The sequence below is a fragment of the Bufo bufo genome, chromosome 6 (assembly GCF_905171765.1).
Source record: "Bufo bufo chromosome 6, aBufBuf1.1, whole genome shotgun sequence".
Taxonomy (NCBI): Eukaryota; Metazoa; Chordata; class Amphibia; order Anura; family Bufonidae; genus Bufo; species Bufo bufo.
In genome coordinates this window covers 314,050,940-314,070,280 of record NC_053394.1, presented here as the reverse complement: position 1 = coordinate 314,070,280, position 19,341 = coordinate 314,050,940, and the positions used below count along the sequence as shown (strand labels likewise).

The 19,341-nt window shown below is 41.4% G+C and overlaps 1 protein-coding gene across 6 annotated transcripts in view; it reads right to left on the bottom strand.

Annotated features, from left to right (window-relative positions):
* Nucleotides 1-19,341, bottom strand: part of ATP6V0A1 (ATPase H+ transporting V0 subunit a1) — a 107,096-nt gene that overhangs the window by 29,519 nt on the left and 58,236 nt on the right. For all 6 annotated transcript variants that reach the window (XM_040437975.1, XM_040437973.1, XM_040437976.1 and 3 more), the window contains exons 8-17: nt 18,895-18,977; nt 18,222-18,315; nt 16,687-16,899; nt 16,402-16,552; nt 16,140-16,279; nt 3,827-3,990; nt 3,373-3,463; nt 3,165-3,283; nt 2,794-3,010; nt 2,185-2,292 (exon numbers count right to left, since the gene is read on the bottom strand). In XM_040437975.1, the coding sequence (XP_040293909.1) occupies nt 2,185-2,292; nt 2,794-3,010; nt 3,165-3,283; nt 3,373-3,463; nt 3,827-3,990; nt 16,140-16,279; nt 16,402-16,552; nt 16,687-16,899; nt 18,222-18,315; nt 18,895-18,977 (1,380 nt within the window). The remainder of the gene's footprint in view (nt 1-2,184; nt 2,293-2,793; nt 3,011-3,164; nt 3,284-3,372; nt 3,464-3,826; nt 3,991-16,139; nt 16,280-16,401; nt 16,553-16,686; nt 16,900-18,221; nt 18,316-18,894; nt 18,978-19,341) is intronic.

Genomic DNA, 19,341 nt, shown 5'->3' with positions numbered 1-19,341 from the left:
GTTTCAATGGAGTCCAGGAGAAATGGGACTACTTAAAAGTGGCACTATTGAAGGCAACAGATAATTGCATTCGGCTTGTCAGTAAAAGCAAAAAAAGGAAGAGACCACTGTGGTACTCAGCAGAAGTGGCCAAAATCATTAAAAACAAAAAGATAGCATTTAGTAATTATATGTATAAAAAAAAACGATGACAGGCAAATTTATAAGATTAGGCAGAGAGAGGCCAAACAAGTTATAAGAGCTTCTAAAGCACAGGCAGAAGAGAAATTAGCTCAGTGAAAAAAGGCGATAAGACATTCTTCAGATACATAAATGAAAAAAGGAAACTAAAACAAGGAATTACCAAATTAAAAACAAACATCTAAAATCCCATGGATTGAAAGATGAAAAACAGCATGGGTTTACTTCAGGGAGATCATTTTAAACTAATCTTATTGATTTTTTTGATTGGGTGACTAAAATAATAGATGGCGGAGGTGCAGTAGACATCGCTTATCTAGACTTTAGTAAGGCTTTTGATACTGTCCCACATAGAAGGCTTATCAATAAACTGCAGTCTTTGAGCTTGGACTCCCATATTGTTGAATGTATTTGGCAGTGGCTGAGGGACAGACAATAGAGGGTTGTAGTCAATGGAGTATATTCAGACCATGGTCTTGTTACCAGTGGCGTACCTCAGGGAACTGTTCTGGGACCCATATTGTTTAATATCTATCAGCGAAATTGCTGAAGGCCTCGATGGTAAGGTGTGTCTTTTTGCTGATGACAAAGATTTGTAACAGGGTTGATGTTCCTGGAGGGATACACCAAATGGAAAAGGATTTAGGAAAACTAAAGGAATGGTCAAAAATCTGGCAAGTAAAATTTTATGTTGATAAGTGCAAGATAATGCACCTGGGGCGTAAAAACCCAAGAGCAGAATATAAAATCAGTGATACAGTCCGAACCTCAGTATCTGAGGAAAGGGATTTAGGGGTCATTATTTCAGAAGACTTAAAGGTAGGCAGACAATGTCATAGAGCAGCAGGAAATGCTAGCAGAATGCTTGGGTGTATAGGGAGAGGCATTACCAGTAGAAAGAGGGAGGTGCTCATGCCGCTCTACAGAGCACTAGTGAGACCTCATTTGGAGTATTGTGCGCAGTACTGGAGACCATATCTCCAGAAGGATATTGATACTTTGGAGATAGTTCAGAGAAGAGCTACTAAACTGGTACATGGATTGCAGGCTAAAACTTACCAGGAAAGATTAAAGGACCTTAACATGTATAGCTTGGAAGAAAGACGAGACAGAGGGGATATGATAGAAACTTTTAAATACATAAAGGGAATCCGCATGGTAAAAGAGGAGAGAATATTTAAAAGAAGAAAAACTGCTACAAGAGGACATAGTATTAAATTAGAGGGGGCAGAGGTTTAAAAAGTAATATCAGGAAGTATTACTTTACTGAGAGAGTAGTGGATGCATGGAATAGCCTTCCTGCAGAAGTGGTAGCTGCAAATACAGTGAAGGAGTTTAAGCATGCGTGGGATAGGCATAAGGCCATCCTTCATATAAGATAGGGCCAGGGGCTATTCATAGTATTCATTATATTGGGCAGACTAGATGGGCCAAATGGTACTTATCTGCCGACACATTCTATGTTTCAGTAACTTGCGGGTCACCCATCAACCCTGTTCATGTTCACTTGCACTTTTTGCGAACCAGGCTGCACTGCACTGTAATCTTTGGTGGCGTGTCACGATCAAAGTTGCAAAGAGTCAACAAACTCAGTATCATAACAACAAGAAGGCAATGACTTTAATACCCAAACATAATTTATAAAATATAACCTCTGTTTTAAACTCATAAGTAGTAAGAACGAAAGCTTTGTATACATGCAGGCACGCATTTCTAAATTATAAACTCTCAACCAAATCACAGAGGAGCAAACATAATGAACATCATTTTTCATATTTAGGTTCAAAGGAAACATCTCCCTTGACCATTACCAGTCGGTACATGGCATGGCATGAATTACGTTAGGTGCCAGATGTATCAGTGCATCTATACACGTTGAAAGACAGGAGTCCTTGCCACTTGCAGAGTCACTCCATTGTTGCAAATCAGCAGACCCCCATGTGACAGAGCAGTGGTAAGGTATAGGCAGGGCAAACAATGGATTTACTTGTGTCTGGCACTCACCAGGTGCTTCCTCCTCAGGTACTGGTGGCGAAGCATGAAAGGTTTAAGAACCAGCATCCAAGGCACACAGAGTATGGCACATACAACCAGGAAACACTGCAGTCCTTTCTGGAAGATACAAGTTCATAAGGATAAGTGCAAATCTGAATGGAGATGAGGCAGTGTTTTCCTGTTACTCACGATATCTTGCAGGCCCTTAGTTTTGGTGATAGGTGGACATCCCAGTGATCAACTATACTTATTCTATTCCTATGCCTAACATGTTAGGGATATGGAAAAATCCATACACCAAAAGTTATTAATGTGTATCTACGCATCTATATTTATGAGCATCTAGAAATCAGCTCATGTCTGTAAGTGTGCCCACTAATAATTTCCAAACTAATCTAATTGATGCTGAACTAGAAAATATAGTAAAGGAGTACATCTTGCCAATCTCAGTGTTAAACAGGTTGTTCGGGATTAAGAAAAAAAAAAGCCTCCTTTTTTTCAGCAGCAATTAATGTAAATTAATTATGGGCCAAAAAGTGTGCTATTTGCTTATCATTTCCAAAAATGTTGGAAAGAAGCACCGAATCTATATACCCATATCCACTGCATTGTTCCTACCTGTCCAGTATAAAGCATAGGAAAAGATGGGTCACTGTAGTTGAACATGAACATGTTAATGAAGTGAATGAGGAGGCTTGGTGCGATCTTTGAGGTGGCGGCATCATAGCTGCACCACTTGTAAAGTATAAGAATGACCAAGTATCCAAATAGAGTTGCCATAAAGATCATTTCTGGTATAAATCCAAGGTAAATGTTCAAAGGCTTCTTGAAATATCTAGAAAACAAACAAAAAGAGCACATGAGATCTTGTTTTTGTCACAAAAGAGACATTTTTATAATGGCAACTTTTGTGTCTTTGCATATAATATAATAGGGCAAATAGACAAGGTTGGTTGAAATGAGACATCCTCTTCAATAGATTTACTTACATGTGGTTTAATAGACTAAGCGTGACCCCAAACATCATATGAATGATGCCAAGCACAACTGACATTTTCATCTTGAAGGAATTTAGGAAAGTCAGCTTGTTAGTTGCAATGCTCCAAATCTATTACGAAGAAATAAAAATGTTAACAGTAACCATTGCAAATCCTACAAAACATATATAATCTGTTAATATAACAATTATTCATTTACTGGATCAATCCCAAATGGATAAGGTCCATTGAACACTCCAGTGACATCTGGATCCAGCTGCAGCACCTGCGCATTCTTAAGCAGTTCTTCTCTACAAACACAAAAAGAAATAAAGTGCTAAGAGATTCTTCAAGTCAGGACAGAAGTAATGCTTCAGCAGCACTGGAGCTCTAAGTTTAGAAAAAGGGTTCACCTATAAGGCCAGATACAAACGAGAGAGTTCAATGCGAAAAACTCACTGCGTGTGGCACTGTAAGTTCCTGTTCTGAACTCTGCTCCTCTAACAGGATCGCACAGCATTATAATGCTTTATAATGGCGTGTGTCCCTGTGAGACCTGGAATCTTTTGAATTACACCGACAGCACATACATGGATGCAGACAGTGGTGGAAATGTGCTTTAAAGCATAAAGGAATTTGATCACCTAAACATACAAACTTCCTGTGATACTCACGTCCAGTTGGCCTTTGTGCTGGTAAACATTGGTCGAACACTCCAGGAAGAACCAAACATGTTGAGAGCCTTAGAAAAGCAATCATTGTAGATAAGGCCAGTGTAGACAGAGAAAAGGCCCATCAGAAGAATGATGTATCGGCCACTAAACACCATGTTGAAGAGCTGTGAAGAAATAAGAGGACTGTTACAATGATCTGTAATATGTACTTGTATTTCACGGGCTTACAACAAAGGAGTCCTTTTTTTTCAAATTGAAACCAAGACATTTGAAATGAGTTATCTAAAATGCCATATTTTTAACTATACTTATGTTTTCCTGCAATCATATAGAGCAGGCGACCAACTCCTTGTTGCACTACGACAGCTTTCATCCCCAAAATGTGAAAAAATCTGTCCCTTTTTGGACAGTTTGCTAGATTAAAGAGGATCAACAGTACTGAGGAAAGCTATCAGATACAAGCCCTAGAATTAAAAGAAAAATGTCTCCTTGATGGGGGTTATCCTGAAAAGGCCCTTTTAACTGCCATGAAAAAGGTGGATAACTTCTCTCAACGTGAATTGTTGACAAGGAATATAAGCAGTAATAAAAATAATTTTAACAACAATCAGAAAAGATTCACATTTTCATTTAGGTATAGCCCCATGGCAGATAACATACGGAGGGCAATACAAAATAATTGAGACATCTTAAAAAGTGACAGTGGTATATTAGATGCTGTTGAGAATAAACCCCTAATCACATTCAGGAGGAGCCATACTATTAGGCTCAGTTCACACCTGAGCGTTCTGAAAGGAGCGCTCTGTATGCGCGATTGTACGGGCGTTTACAAGCGCGCATACAGAGACAAGCGTACACACAGTGTCGCGCGTTCCCGAAAGTCTATGTACGGGAACGCGCGACAAGCGCCCAAAAAAACGCTCCTGTACTTGTTTGAGCGTCGGGCGTTTTACAGCGCGATCGTACGCGCTGTAAAACGCCCAGGTGAGAACCATTCCCATAGGGAAGCATTGGTTTCTCCTTGTTGAGCGTTTTACAGCGCGTAGGAACGCGCTGTAAAACGCTCAGGTGTGAACTGAGCCTTAGGGATAGGTTAGTGAGAAGCCGCTATGTAGAAGGAAGGAGTAAGAACTGGTTGCAGGACAGGAGGCCTAAAGGTAACTTCAGGTGAGGAAATTGTTCGTTCTGTAGGTATAACCCTCAAAGCAAACTTCTCAATTTTGGAGGGATTCAACATAAAGTGACCAGCTTCATCACGTGTAGGAGTACATTTGCAGTATATTTGGCGAGATGTCAGTGTGGACGATTCTACATTGGAAAAACAATAAGATGTATGTAAGAGAGGTTCAGAGAACAACTCAATTAAGTGAGGGAAAGGTTGCCCTAGATTGATTGAACATATAAGGGATAAACATGGTGGAGATCCAGGATCCCTAAATTTTGCAGGAATCGAGGTAGTCTAGAACTTACCACAAGGTGGCGATAGACATCATTTATTGCTACAAAGAGAGGCTAGGTGGATTATACAATCCAGAGCTATGGTTCTTCCCCCCCCCCCCTCCCCATGATAAGGGGTGTGCTGCCATTTCTGGAATAGTAGTGTATGCAGGTCTTTGCGCATACACCTCCCTAACATAGGAGGAGGATGAGACTCAGGGGATCTGGAGTGTGGGTTTTAGGCTGGATTGTGTTATCTGGGCAGATAACTAGAACATAAAAAGATAGAGATTTTAACTTTTAAAGCTATCTGCCTTACTAACCAGACCTGTGTTAACCCTGTGAGCTGCTGCTGAGAAGTACTTTAATATAACTAACCACCTGTTTCACTTACTGCATGCTCCTACTAAACGTCTCTATGTTTGAAGAACTGTGGCACTGTCTCAATATAGATTTAAAAATTTTGCTCTAATAGGCTTACGTTTGGTGCTCAGCCTCAGTGCAGAGGAGTTTCCTTAATTGTTGGGTTCTGCCCCTTTAAGATTGAGTGTGGAAACTGTGTGTTAACCTTGGATGCTTGGCGTTAAATAACATTAACTCTGGATCTATGTGTGTTAACAACTGCTGAAGAACTCTGCGACTCGCTATTTGGCTTCAAGCATATTAACTTTGAACCTATACATTATTGTTGTGCCTATTATGCCTTAAATTCTTGAAATAATGGCCAACCACTTTAAAGGGAATCTGTCACTAGCAATTTACCAATTTTTTTTTTTCATGAATCCATGTACCTTTTTTCCATGGGTCTTGTTCTTTTGATTGTCAGTCTTGTCATTTCTTCAAAAAAATCGATTCTTATGATATGTAAATGACGCTGTAAGGAGCCCAGAGGGGCGTTCTTCTTTCTCCATGGTGCCCAGGAACGCCCCTCTGAAGTGCCGTGCCCAGCAAAATTTGAAAACTAATAACGCCTCCAAGTTCATCTAAATCGCCTCCCAGAGGTGCGGCTAAGTGCTCAACAACGCCCCCACCCCCCCCCCCACCCTCAGCGCCGCGCTCTGCGGCAAACACCCCGATCCTCCTCTCGCCGGCATCCCAAATCCCGCGCAGGCGCAGTGCCGACAGTCATCTTATCATAGCGCAGGCAATCGCCGGCACTGCGCGGGATTTGGGATGCCGGCGAGAGGAGGATCGGGGTGTTTGCCGCAGAGCGCGGCGCTGAGGGGAGGGTGGGGGCGTTGTTGAGCACTTAGCCGCGCCTCTGGGAGGCGATTTAGATGAACTTGGAGGCGTTATTAATTTTCAAATTTTGCCGGGCACGGCACTTCAGAGGGGCGTTCCTGGGCACCATGGAGAAAGAAGAACGCCCCTCTGGGCTCCTTACAGCGTCATTTACATATCATAAGAATCGATTTTTTTAAGAAATGACAAGACGGACAATCAAAAGAACAAGACCGATGGAAAAAAGGTACTCTGTTAAACATGGATTCATGAAAAAAAAATTGGGTAAATTGCTAGTGACAGATTCCCTTTAACTTCTAGTCTTTGTTTATTGTTTATTCAAAACTTTTGAACAACTTTACTGCCTAGCTGGGTACAGCTGGATAATGAAGGGCTTAGTTTGAAAAGAAGCTGGACTAAAATTAATTACTAATTAAGAGAGACCTATTTGCGTACCCCTTACTGTGCTGTGGAGGGAGGTAATATTTTGAGAGAAATAATGGTTAAGAAGAAGGATGATAGGAGAAAGGAGTGCAGCAGAGGAGGTCTGGGGTGTCTGCCTCTCTTAGACAGGAGGTGGTGAAAATAAAAGGTGATCGGGAAGGAAGAATGGACAAATTTCTCCAAGCTCCATCTACTGTAATAAGGGGCAGAATAAATCCAACTCTCAAAAGCTGGTGGGGAGTGGTGAGGATATGGAAGGTTTTAAGGGGGCTTTATCAACTCCAACAGACACTACAAATTCTCCCACTCTATCTGACATTATGTCAGCAGTGTCGAAATCTAACTCAGTGTTGGAGATGATAACGAAACAAATGGGAAAATTAAAAACTGAAGTACAGTTGATTAGAGATGATTTTAGGAGGGTTAGTGAAAGAGTTAGTTGTGCAGAACAAAAAGGATAAGATAAGATCTTAAGAGCTTGAAAAGGGAAAATATGGCCCTTAGCAAGAAAATCACATAGCTGGAAGATAGGGACAGGAGAGCAAATATCAGATTTATAGGTATACATGAGAAAATGGAGGGTGCCAACTGTGCACAATATATTCAAAAATGGATTACTGAATTGGTTGGTGGGGAAAATCTCTTATTTATAGTCGAGAGAGCACATAGGATACCAACGAGAAAGGTAGTAGGTAATTCTCCTAGAACAATAATAGCAAAAATCTGTCCGTTCAAGGATAAAGAGGTCGTTATGGGCAAAATAAGATCACTTGACTCAGTGGAAATACATGGATCAAAAGTGTCAGTTTATCCAGACTATTCCCTTACAACAAAAAGAGAGAGAGAGAAATATGTTGATGTTAAACGCAGACTCCGCCAGGCGGATATAGCTTACTCTCTTCTGTATCCTGCTAAACTCAGAATTGTATATAAAGATCAGACTAGATTTTTTTCCTCGTCTCAAGATGTGAACAAATGGCAAGAATCTGTGGGCTTATGATTTGATAAGAGGTACGGTAGTAAATCAAAGCTAGGCAGGTTATTGAATTTGGAAGACAAGGGGATAGGGATGGGAAGTGGACATCGAACCAGGAGTAGGATGTGAAGCCTCCATGCAGGAGCAACACACCAGAGGGCGTGGGGTGGGCGAGAGCAGGAGGGAATAGGGGAATTTATTATTTTTTTCTCTTCTTTTATTATACAAAGGATAATGATAAAACAAAGTTTTCAGTGATGAAAGTTTTATCCTGGAATGTAAGAGGATTGGGGAAGAGAATGAAGAACTTTGCTGTGTTTAGTGTAATCAGCAGATATCTGCCAGCTATAGTATGCTTAACGGAGACTCATATGTTAAAAGACAGATTGAGTCTTTTTAAAAGGAAGTGGATAGCTTATCAATTTCACTCGGTTTACAGTGGGTACAGTAGAGGGGTTAGTATTCTGATTCACAAAGATATTCCATGCTCAATTATCACACGGAGGATCAATGCAGAGGGGCAGTATGTCTTTCTGCATGGATCCTTTGAGGGAGTAAGGTGGGTAGTTGCAGGGATTTATTATCCCACCACTTCATAGGCATGAGGTGTTGCTAAAATTTTACGAGTTCTTACAGGATAAGAATACCTGTTCAATGCTATTGCTGAGTGATTTCAACTGCACAATGAATGAGGATCCGGATAGGTTAACCAAAAAAAGACGAGTCAAAAAAGGCTGGGCCTACATCATTAATGAAACTAACCAAAGAGTTTGATTGGTGAGATACTTGGAGGACTCACAACCCGTTGGTGAAACAATATTCGTGCTATAGCAAAACTTATGACTCCTTTTCCAGGATTGATTTGGTATTTGAAAATCAGTTGACACTTCAGAGCAGAGTGGTGGTCTTGTATGAGCCAAGGTGTATCTAAGACCACTCTCCAGTGCTAATAAACGGTGGGTACAAGGTTGGAAGCTGGGAATGGTATTGGTAAACTCTACTCGGTTAGTCCTATTTGGCTTTACCTCAGTTTCAATATTAACTTCCTGTCCCATTAGGTTACCTTTTTCTTTGAAATAAATAAATAATCTGCTGAGGTAAATACGGTCTGGGATGCTGCCAAGGCTTACATGAGAGGACTGCCAAATAAAAAGATTATAGAGTTAAAGAAAAAGTTTAAGAAGGAAGGTGATTTGAAGTTAAAGGATAACTGTCACATTTAGACCCCAATTTCAATTTTCATATATGTAGTTACTAATAACATGATATTCCAGAATCAGTTACTATTAGACTGACTTACCCCATATTTAATAAGATTCAGCCCTTAGCAACCAGTCTGCATAAAACTGCAATTTCACTATTCAGTTAAGATGGCCGCCACTGCCCTCACCCTGAGGCTAATCCCGCCTGCCCTCACTAGCCAGTAACAATAGCCCCCCAAAAGTGTCAGTAACCAGAGCCCTCCCCCTTAAAGGGTTAATCTCCTGCAGCACAAAGGGGTCCTCTTACCACATGTTGCTTTCATTTATACACTGAGCAGATGGCAGATCTCCCTTCCCTGTTGTGTGCTGGTTCAACTCTGCATTCTCCAGCTCTGCTGTGTGAGGGAGCGTCTGCCAAGCGCAGGGACAGGGAGAAGTGCACACAGCCCAGGCACTGTTATCAGCTGCTGGGGAGGACCTGTCTTTAATCATTTACTTACAGTCCCTGGCTGTCAGTAATGTGACCCTGCACGCTGCGTGCTCCGTCTATCAACAGATAGACGGACCATGCCTGGCAACCCTATTTTAAGCACAGGTAAAAGTAGGCAGTACAGGGAACAAAACTGTGGAATTAAGGGGTAATTGAGTACACAGTGAAAAGTTGAAATAGGGCCACCAAGGTGATATTAATCACCACAATCCAATACTCCCCAAAAAAATAAAAAATACGACAGTTATCCTTTAATATTGGGAAATATGGCGGAAAAATGATAATTCATAATACGGCGGAGTCAAGGGGAAGCGTGGCTGGTGGCATCTAATTATGAGAATTATTTTAGAGAAAAAGCACAGAATACTGAATTATTCATCAAATCTAGAAGATTTTGTCAGGGGGGCAGGCCTGGCAAATTCTTGTCAAGGATTATTAGTAAGATGGAAAAAGTGGTAAATAGTGTGGCAATAAGAGATAAAGGTGGGATAGTATATAATGTTCCAGACAAGATATTGGATGTATTTAGAGAGTATTACAAAGATTTGTATTCCACACATATTCAAATTGATTAAAATTGATTGAGTTGCTTTTGGAGGGGTATTAAGGTTCCAATACTTAGTGCCACCCAGCGGGAAGCCCTGGATAGGCCCATTTCATTGAACGAGGCGATATCAGCAATAGAGGAATTTCCATTTGGTAAGGCAGCAGGGTCTGATGGTTTGCCTATATAACTATATAAAAGAGATAGAGAGTTTTGGGCGAGCAGACTGTTGGAAGTTTTCTCTTATTCGAGCTATCGATTATCCTAATTCCTAAGGATGGGAATGATGGTTTGGATCCTGGTTCGTACCGCCCAATATCATTAATGAACAATGATTGTAAGATTCTGGCTAGAATCTTGGTAAAGAGACTGAAGGGGGTTATTACGTATTTGGTGCATGATGATCAAAATGGATTTATTCCGGGAAGATCTACCTCTTTAAATCTCTTCAGAATATTGGCCAATATTCAATAGGTGGGTAAGGATGATGTTGAAGGTTGCTCTATTCTGTCCCTAGATGCGACAAAGGCCTTTGACAGTGTGGAATGGGGGTATTTGTGGGAAACGCTGGGTTATTTTTTGTTTTGGTTCTGAGTTTATCAAGTGGGTGAAGATTATCGATAATGAGAATTTTTGTATTGAGAGAGGCATGAGGCAGGGTTGTCCCCTCTCACCTTTACTTTTTATCTTAGTGGTGGAGCCATTGGCAATTAGGATTAGACAAGATCCAGATATTCAGGGATTTTTTTGGAGTGAGGGGCAGCGAGGATAAAATATCATTATACACAGATGATCTCTTTTTTCTTGGTGATGCTAATGGGGCTTTTAATCACGTTATGGCATTAATGGATGAATTCTGTAATTTTTCCGGTATAACTATTAATTGGAGTAAATCAATACTGTTTCCGCTGTGTGAGAGGATTGAGGTAATGGATGAAAGGTTAACCAATCTGGGGTACCAGGATAATTTCAAATACTTGGGGTTAGAAATAGCAAAGGACCCTTCTAGATTTATAGAATTGAATTTTGTCCCACTGCTTCGAAAGATTAAGGATAGGATTAAGATTTGGAATAAATTACCTATAAATAAAGCAGATAGGATTAATTAAAATGGTTTTACTTCCCCACTTATTGTATGTTATCAGGAACTGTATATATATATATATATATATAAGTTTTTTTTTTAAAGAAATGGAGAAACTGTTGAATGAGCTATTGTGGGCAGGTAAGTGTTAGGAAAAAATTAAGTTGGTTTACCAGGGCTTATGATTATAGAGGCCTGGAAGTTCCGGATATGTATGTGTATATATGTATATGTATATATATATATATATATATACACACACACACACACACACACACACACTTGTTTTCTAGGTTTGTATATTTTATTGTTGAAATAAAGATTATATATATATATATATATATATATATATATATATAAAATCTTTATTTCAACAATAAAATATACAGACCTAGAAAACAAGTGTGTGTGTGTGTGTGTGTGTGTGTGTGTGTGTGTGTGTGTGTGTGTGTGTGTGTGTGTGTGTGTGTATATATATATATATATATACACATATACATATATACACATACATATCCGGAACTTCCAGGCCTCTATAATCATAAGCCCTGGTAAACCAACTTAATTTTTTCCTAACTCTTACCTGCCCACAATAGCTCATTCAACAGTTTCTCCATTTCTTTAAAAAAAAAAACTTTATATAAGCAGGGGCTCCTAAGCCATTTTCCATATATGTAGTTAGCCACAGACCAGACCAGGGACTCCTGAAAAAAAAAAAATACATACACTGCTCAAAAAAATAAAGGGAACACTTAAACAACACAATATAACTCCAAGTCAATCACACTTCTGTGAAATCAAACTGTCCACTTAGGAAGCAACACTGAGTGACAATCAATTTCCCATGCTGTTGTGCAAATGGGATAGACAACAGGTGGAAATTATAGGCAATTAGCAAGACACCCCCAATAAAGGAGTGGTTCTGCAGGTGGTGACTACAGACTACTTCTCAGTTCCTATGCTTCCTGGCTGAAGTGTTGGTCACTTTTGAATGCTGGCGGTGCTTTCACTCTAGTGGTAGCATGAGACGGAGTCTACAACCCACACAAGTGGCTCAGGTAGTGCAGCTTATCCAGGATGGCACATCAATGCGAGCTGTGGCAAGAAGGTTTGCTGTGTCTGTCAGCGTAGTGTCCAGAGCATGGAGGCGCTACCAGGGGACAGGCCAGTACATCAGGAGACGTAGAGGAGGCCGTAGGAGGGCAACAACCCAGCAGCAGGACCGCTACCTCCGCCTTTGTGCAAGGAGGAACAGGAGGAGCACTGCCAGAGCCCTGCAAAATGACCTCCAGCAGGCCACAAATGTGCATGTGTCTGCTCAAACGGTCAGACTCCATGAGGGTGATATGAGGGCCCGACGTTCACAGGTGGGGGTTGGGCTTACAGCCCAACACCGTGCAGGACGTTTGGCGTTTGCCAGAGAACACCAAGATTGGCAAATTCGCCACTGGCGCCCTGTGCTCTTCACAGATGAAAGCAGGTTCACACTGAGCACATGTGACAGAGTCTTGAGACGCCGTGGAGAACGTTCTGCTGCCTGCAACATCCTCCAGCATGACCGGTTTGGCATTGGGTCAGTAATGGTGTGGGGTGGCATTTCTTTGGAGGGCCGCACAGCCCTCCATGTGCTCGCCAGAGGTAGCCTGACTGCCATTAGGTACCGAGATGAGATCCTCAGACCCCTTGTGAGACCATATGCTGGTGCGGTTGGCCCTGGGTTCCTCCTAATGCAAGACAATGCTAGACCTCATGTGGCTAGAGTGTATCAGCAGTTCCTGCAAGACGAAGGCATTGATGCTATGGACCGGCCCGCCCGTTCCCCAGACCTGAATCCAATTGAGCACATCTGGGACATCATGTCTCGCTCTATCCACCAACGTCACGTTGCACCACAGACTGTCCAGGAGTTGGCAGATGCTTTAGTCCAGGTCTGGGAGGAGATCCCTCAGGAGACCGTCCGACACCTCATCAGGAGCATGCACAGGCATTGTAGGGAGGTCATACAGCCACGTGGAGGCCACACACACTACTGAGCCTCATTTTGACTTGTTTTAAGGACATTACATCAAAGTTGGATCAGCCTGTAGTGTGTTTCTCCACTTTAATTTTGAGTGTGACTCCAAATCCAGACCTCCATGGGTTGAAAAATTTGATTTCCAATTTTTTTATTTTTGTGTGATTTTGTTGTCAGCACATTTAACTATGTAAAGAACAAAGTATTTCAGAAGAATATTTAATTAATTCAGATCTAGGATGTGTTATTTTTGTGTTCCCTTTATTTTTTTTGAGCAGTGTATATATTCAAAGCAGGAACTCCGAAAGCAGCGCAGGCATTTAGAAAATGCCAGAGGCTTAAGCCTTTCCCCTCTCCTGAACTTCCTGTTGAGTATGTATGTACAGTCGTGGCCAAAAGTTTTGAGAATGACAAAAATATTAGTTTTCACAAAATTTGCTGCTAAACTGCTTTTAGATCTTTGTTTTAGTTGTTTCTGTGATGTAGTGAAATATAATTAAACGCACTTCATACGTTTCAAAGGCTTTTATCAACAATTACATGACACTTATGCAAAGAGTCAGTATTTGCAGCGTTGGCCTTTCTTTTTCAGGACCTCTGCAATTCGACTGGGCATGCTCTCAATCAACTTCTGGGCCAATTCCTGACTGATAGCAACCCATTCTTTCATAATCACTTCTTAGAGTTTGTCAGAATGCGTGTTTTTGTTTGTCCACCCGCCTCTTGAGGATTGACCACAAGTTCTCAATGGGATTAAGATCTGGGGAGTTTCCAGGCCATGGACCCAAAATGTTAACGTTTTGGTCCCCGAGCCACTTAGTTATCACTTTTGCCTTCATGGCACGGTGCTCCATCGTGCTGGAAAATGCATTGTTCTTCACCAAACTGTTGTTGGATTGTTGGAAGAAGTTGCTTTTGGAGGGTGTTTTGGTACCATTCTTTATTCATGGCTGTGTTTTTGGGCAAAATTGTGAGTGAGCCCACTCCCTTGGATGAGAAGCAACCCCACACATGAATGGTCTCAGGATGCTTTACTGTTGGCATGACACAGGACTGATGGTAGCGCTCACCTTTTCTTCTCCGGACAAGCCTTTTTCCAGATGCCCCAAACAATCGGAAAGAGGCTTCATCGGAGAATATGACTTTGCCCCAGTCCTCAGCAGTCCATTCACCATACTTTCTGCAGAAGATCAATCTGTCCCTGATGTTTTTTTTGGAGAGAAGTGGCTTCTTTGCTGCCCTTCTTGACACCAGGCCATCTTCCAAAAGTCTTTGCCTCACTGTGCATGCAGATGCGCTCACACCTGCCTGCTGCCATTCCTGAGCAAGCTCTGCACTGGTGACACTCCGATCCCGCAGCTGAATCCTCTTTAGGAGACGATCCTGGCACTTGCTGGACTTTCTTGGATGCCCTGAAGCCTTCTTAACAAGAATTGAACCTCTTTCCTTGAAGTTTTTGATGATCCTATAAATTGTTGATTGAGGTGCAATCTTAGTAGCCACAATATCCTTGCCTGTGAAGCCATTTTTATGCAACGCAATGATGGCTGCAAGCATTTCTTTGCAGGTCACCATGGTTAACAATGGAAGAACAATGATTTCAAGCATCACCCTCCTTTTAACATGTCAAGTCTGCCATTTTAACCCAATCAGCCTGACATACTGATCTCCAGCCTTGTGCTCGTCAACATTCTCACCTGAGTTATCAAGACTATTACTGAAATGATCTCAGCAGGTCCTTTAATGACAGCAATGAAATGCAGTGGAAAGTTTTTTTTGGGATTAAGTTAATTTTCATGGCAAAGAAGGACTATGCAATTCATCTGATCACTCTTCATAACATTCTGAAGTATATGCAAATTGCTTTTAGAAAAACTTAAGCAGCAACTTTTCCAATTTCTAATATTTATGTAATTCTCAAAACTTTTGGCCACGACTGTATGTAAGGTCATTTACATTAGCTGTTCTGTAGCCGAAGATGGAGTGGAGTAGGTGGAGAAAGTTCTTTGTCTGCAAGATGTGTGTAAGGCCTTATGCACACGACCGCTGTTTTGGTCCGCATCCGAGCTGCAGTTTTGGCGGCTCGGATGAGGACCCATTAACTTCAATGGGGCCGCAAAAGATGCGGACAGCACTCCGTGTGCTGTCCGCATCCATTGCTCCGTTCCGTGGTCCGAAAAAATATATAACATGTCCTATTCTTGTCCACGTTATGCGGACAAGAATAGGCAGTTATATTGAAGGCTGTCCGTGCCGTTCCGCAAATTGCAGAAGGCACACGGATGCCATCCGTGTTTTGCGGATCCGCGGTTTGCAGACCGCAAAACACACAACGGTCGTGTGCATGAGGCCTTAAAGGGAACCTGTCACCGGGATTTTGTGTATAGAGCTAAGGACATGTTTTTTTTTAGATGGCCGGTAGCACATCCGCTATACCCAGTCCCAGTAGCTCTGTGTGCTTTTATTGTGTAAAAAAAACGATTTGATACATATGCAAATTAACCTGAGATGAGTCCTGTACGTGAGATGAGTCAGGTACAGGACTCATCTCAGGTTAATTTGCATATGTATCAAATCTGTTTTTTTACACAATAAAAGCACACAGAGCTATGGGGACTGGGTGTTGTGGATGTGCTAGCGGCCATCTAGCAACCCATGTCCTCAGCTCTATACCCCAAATCCTGGTGACAGGTTCCCTTTAAACTGCTTAAGGCAGCAGTATAGGAAACACCTTGTAGACATAGTTGTGTGCACCAAGCATTAAATGTATTTGTGATATTTATATTTTCACAGGGTTTAGTGTCCCTTTAAAGCTATTACAATATATATATATATATATATATATATATATATATATACACACACACACACACACACACAATGTGATAGCAGGCTGCATACCTCATTATCAACTTTTTGTGACAGAATTCGGCTTTCTCTTATGACCATCCAAACTGCAAACAGTGTCATCAGGATTCCATGGCCAAAGTCACCAAACATAACGGCAAATAGGAAAGGGAAGGTGATAATTGTATATGGGGCTATAAAAAAAAACAAAAAAAAATAACCACTGGTCAGTCATCTCTTAAATGCATAACATTAATACACATTTTTACAGCAGATTCCAGAAAATTCTTTTTATACAGCGGGTGTCTGGGAATACCTGGATTTATTTCCCGGTAACTGCCAATGCCATAGGCATCGACAAGATTCTGGAAACCATATGTGAACTTGTTGGTCTTGTTGTAAGTTGGTGGGGTTTGGTTGGTTTGCATCCTGTTGAGGATGGAAGGGACAGTAGATCCGCTATGCTCCTGGAAAAAAAGATTTATAAAGATATAAATGTACACACAGGTCTTCGACAAGAGTCATTTTAAATTTAGTCTTAATGCAATGTCTGTTTAACTATCCATCCATGCCAATTTAAAAAACAGAGAAAGTTACTCACTGTGCCTCTCCTTAGAGCAAACTGGATGGAGTCCAGATCAGCAACTGGGCACCAAACTTCTGCAATCAGACACTTTTGGGTGACATCAATGTTGCACAGGTTAAGGGTATGGTAAATGGCCTTCATTTTTCTGACTTTAATAAACCAGACTCGGATTGTTTTAGCAGCAGCTTGAAGAACACGCTGGCGATGGTCTTCAGTTTGGTTAAGAACCTAAAATTAAGCAAGTTACAATGAAGGATTGGATTTTTCATGAAAGTTTTGGTAATGTCCGTTTAGTGTTGTTCTTAGACTACTTTCACACTTGCGTTTTTGCTGGATCCGGCAGGGTTCAGCAAAAACACTTCAGTTACTGATAATACAACCATCGGCATCCGTTATGAACGGATCCGGTTGTATTATCTTTAACATGGCCAAGACGGATCAGTCATTAACTCCATTAAAAGTCAATGGGGGACGGATCAGTTTTCTCTTGTGTCAGATAGTGTTAGAGTTAGGCCTCATGAACACAAGTCCGCAAGAAATGACGTCTTTGTGCATTCCGTATTTTTGCGGAACGGAACAGCTGGCCCCTAATAGAACAGTACTATTCTTGTCTGTAATGTGGACAATAATAGGACATGTTCTATTTTTGCACACGGAGAAACTTCAGTTTTTTTTGCAGACCCATTGAAATGAATGATTCCGTATAAAAAAATAAATGAACGGACACGGAAAGAGAATACGTTCGTGTGCATGAGGCCTTAATCAGATCCGTCCCCATTTGACTTGCATTGTGGGTCATGATGGATCAGTCTTGCTCCGCATCCAATGACTGAAAGAAAACTGCAGCTTGTTCTCCAGTATGGAGATTGCATTTTGGAGCATTCCGTTCTGTTCAGTTACGTTTTGTCCCCATTAACAATGAATAAGGACAAAACTGAAGCGTTTTTTTTTTCTTCTGGTATTGAGACCCTATGACGGATCTCAATACCGGAAAATAGAGACACTAGCGTGAAAGTAGCCTTAGCTAACTAAACTCTGAGGGGGACATTTACTAATGCTTTTACGTCACTACTGTGGTGTAAAAAAGTGCACAACGTATTTGTACCACAATTTGTGACTTTTTAAGCTCCTCGCCTCTTTACAAAAGTGGCAAGAAAAAGGGGTGGTGGAGCTTAGTGCTATCCACCAGATTTACTATGGCTTATGCCAGAAAATGGCGTAAGTTACAGCTTAAGTCTGCACCAGTTCCTAGCTGGCGTACATTTAAGTTTCTGGCGCACTGAAGGGCAAAGATGTGCCTAATTTATTAAGAAGCATCTCAGGTTCTCCCCCTGTATGTGTTTGTCCATGTATACATCTCTATCTTACCAATGGCATCTATAGGTACAACACTGTAACAGAACTGTAGCAAAGGTCAGAAAGTTGATACTACTGACTGGGTTGTAATGGGTTACTCAACGACTCTAAAAACATTTAATTATTCCTTATGTAGGAGATGCTTGTATACATATCCCAATACAGACAAGGACCGCCATCCTCTAAAGTTTTACCATCTGCAAATCGTCTATTCTTGTGTTTACTCCAGCAGCCATCTCCTTGCGTTCCTGTGGTGTTTCTGGACAAGGGTAAAGAGAAGCTCGAAACCTGTGTTGCAAAAAGAAAAATCATTTATAAATTGGAAGATATGTATATGACCAGTAAAGCAAACAGACCAAGCAGCGTACAGAGAGGATGCAGCGACAGAAGGTGGCCTGGTGATCAGCTAGCTTCTGAAATCCCCTTCTATTATCTACAGAGGAAAGTGCAGCCAAATGCAATTTGATGAATGGCCATTTATGCAATAAACAGACAGGCTGGGTTGGATTTTCAAAAGCTCTCTGCTTTGACATACAATGAGTCAGTGTTAAGACTGTATTATTCAAAACTGCTGCAGGTAAATGGAGCTGACCTGTGCCTACGCCACGTGACGTCACGGGCCTAGGGTAAGTAACAAAAAGGCAGAGGCACAAGAGTGCTGGGGCCTTCTCAAACAGCTGATCGGCAGAGGTCCCGGCTGTTGGACCCCACCAATCAGATAATGATGACTTATCCTGAGTATAGGTCATCAGTTTCAAAGAGTTGGATAACCCCTTCAAATCCATCTAGCATTGTAAACATCATTAAATCATAAAATAAATGTGTACCACCAGGAAAGTTTATTTTTAATCAACAATTCTCTCATACCCTTCACAAATCTTCTTCACTCTGTTCTTCAACTGGTCTCCTTGGAAGAATATGATGAATACAGACTTGTGAACACTGTCACCCTGTGAAGTGCAATGATATCAGTTAATGCATAGGAAAACTTAAGACAAGACACAGCCAATAAATACCAAGCGTGGCTTTTTATAAGGGGGCCTGTAACAAGAAAGCAGTTACTAGCAATGACTGAATCTTCCTGATACAAGTCTCACCTTGCCGTTCAGATCATGAGGATACTGAGAATAGGCCATCACCCAAAAACCACCATTAAAAGGGTTTTGCAGGATTTTGATACTGATCGCCTATTCTCAGTCTAAGCCCGCAATGGCCCCCCTTCTCACTCCCATGTATCAGCTACCATCTTGTAGCTCCACCTTTGGAAGTCAGCACTAGAACTACCCAGATGTGTCTACTGTGTAGTGGATGGAG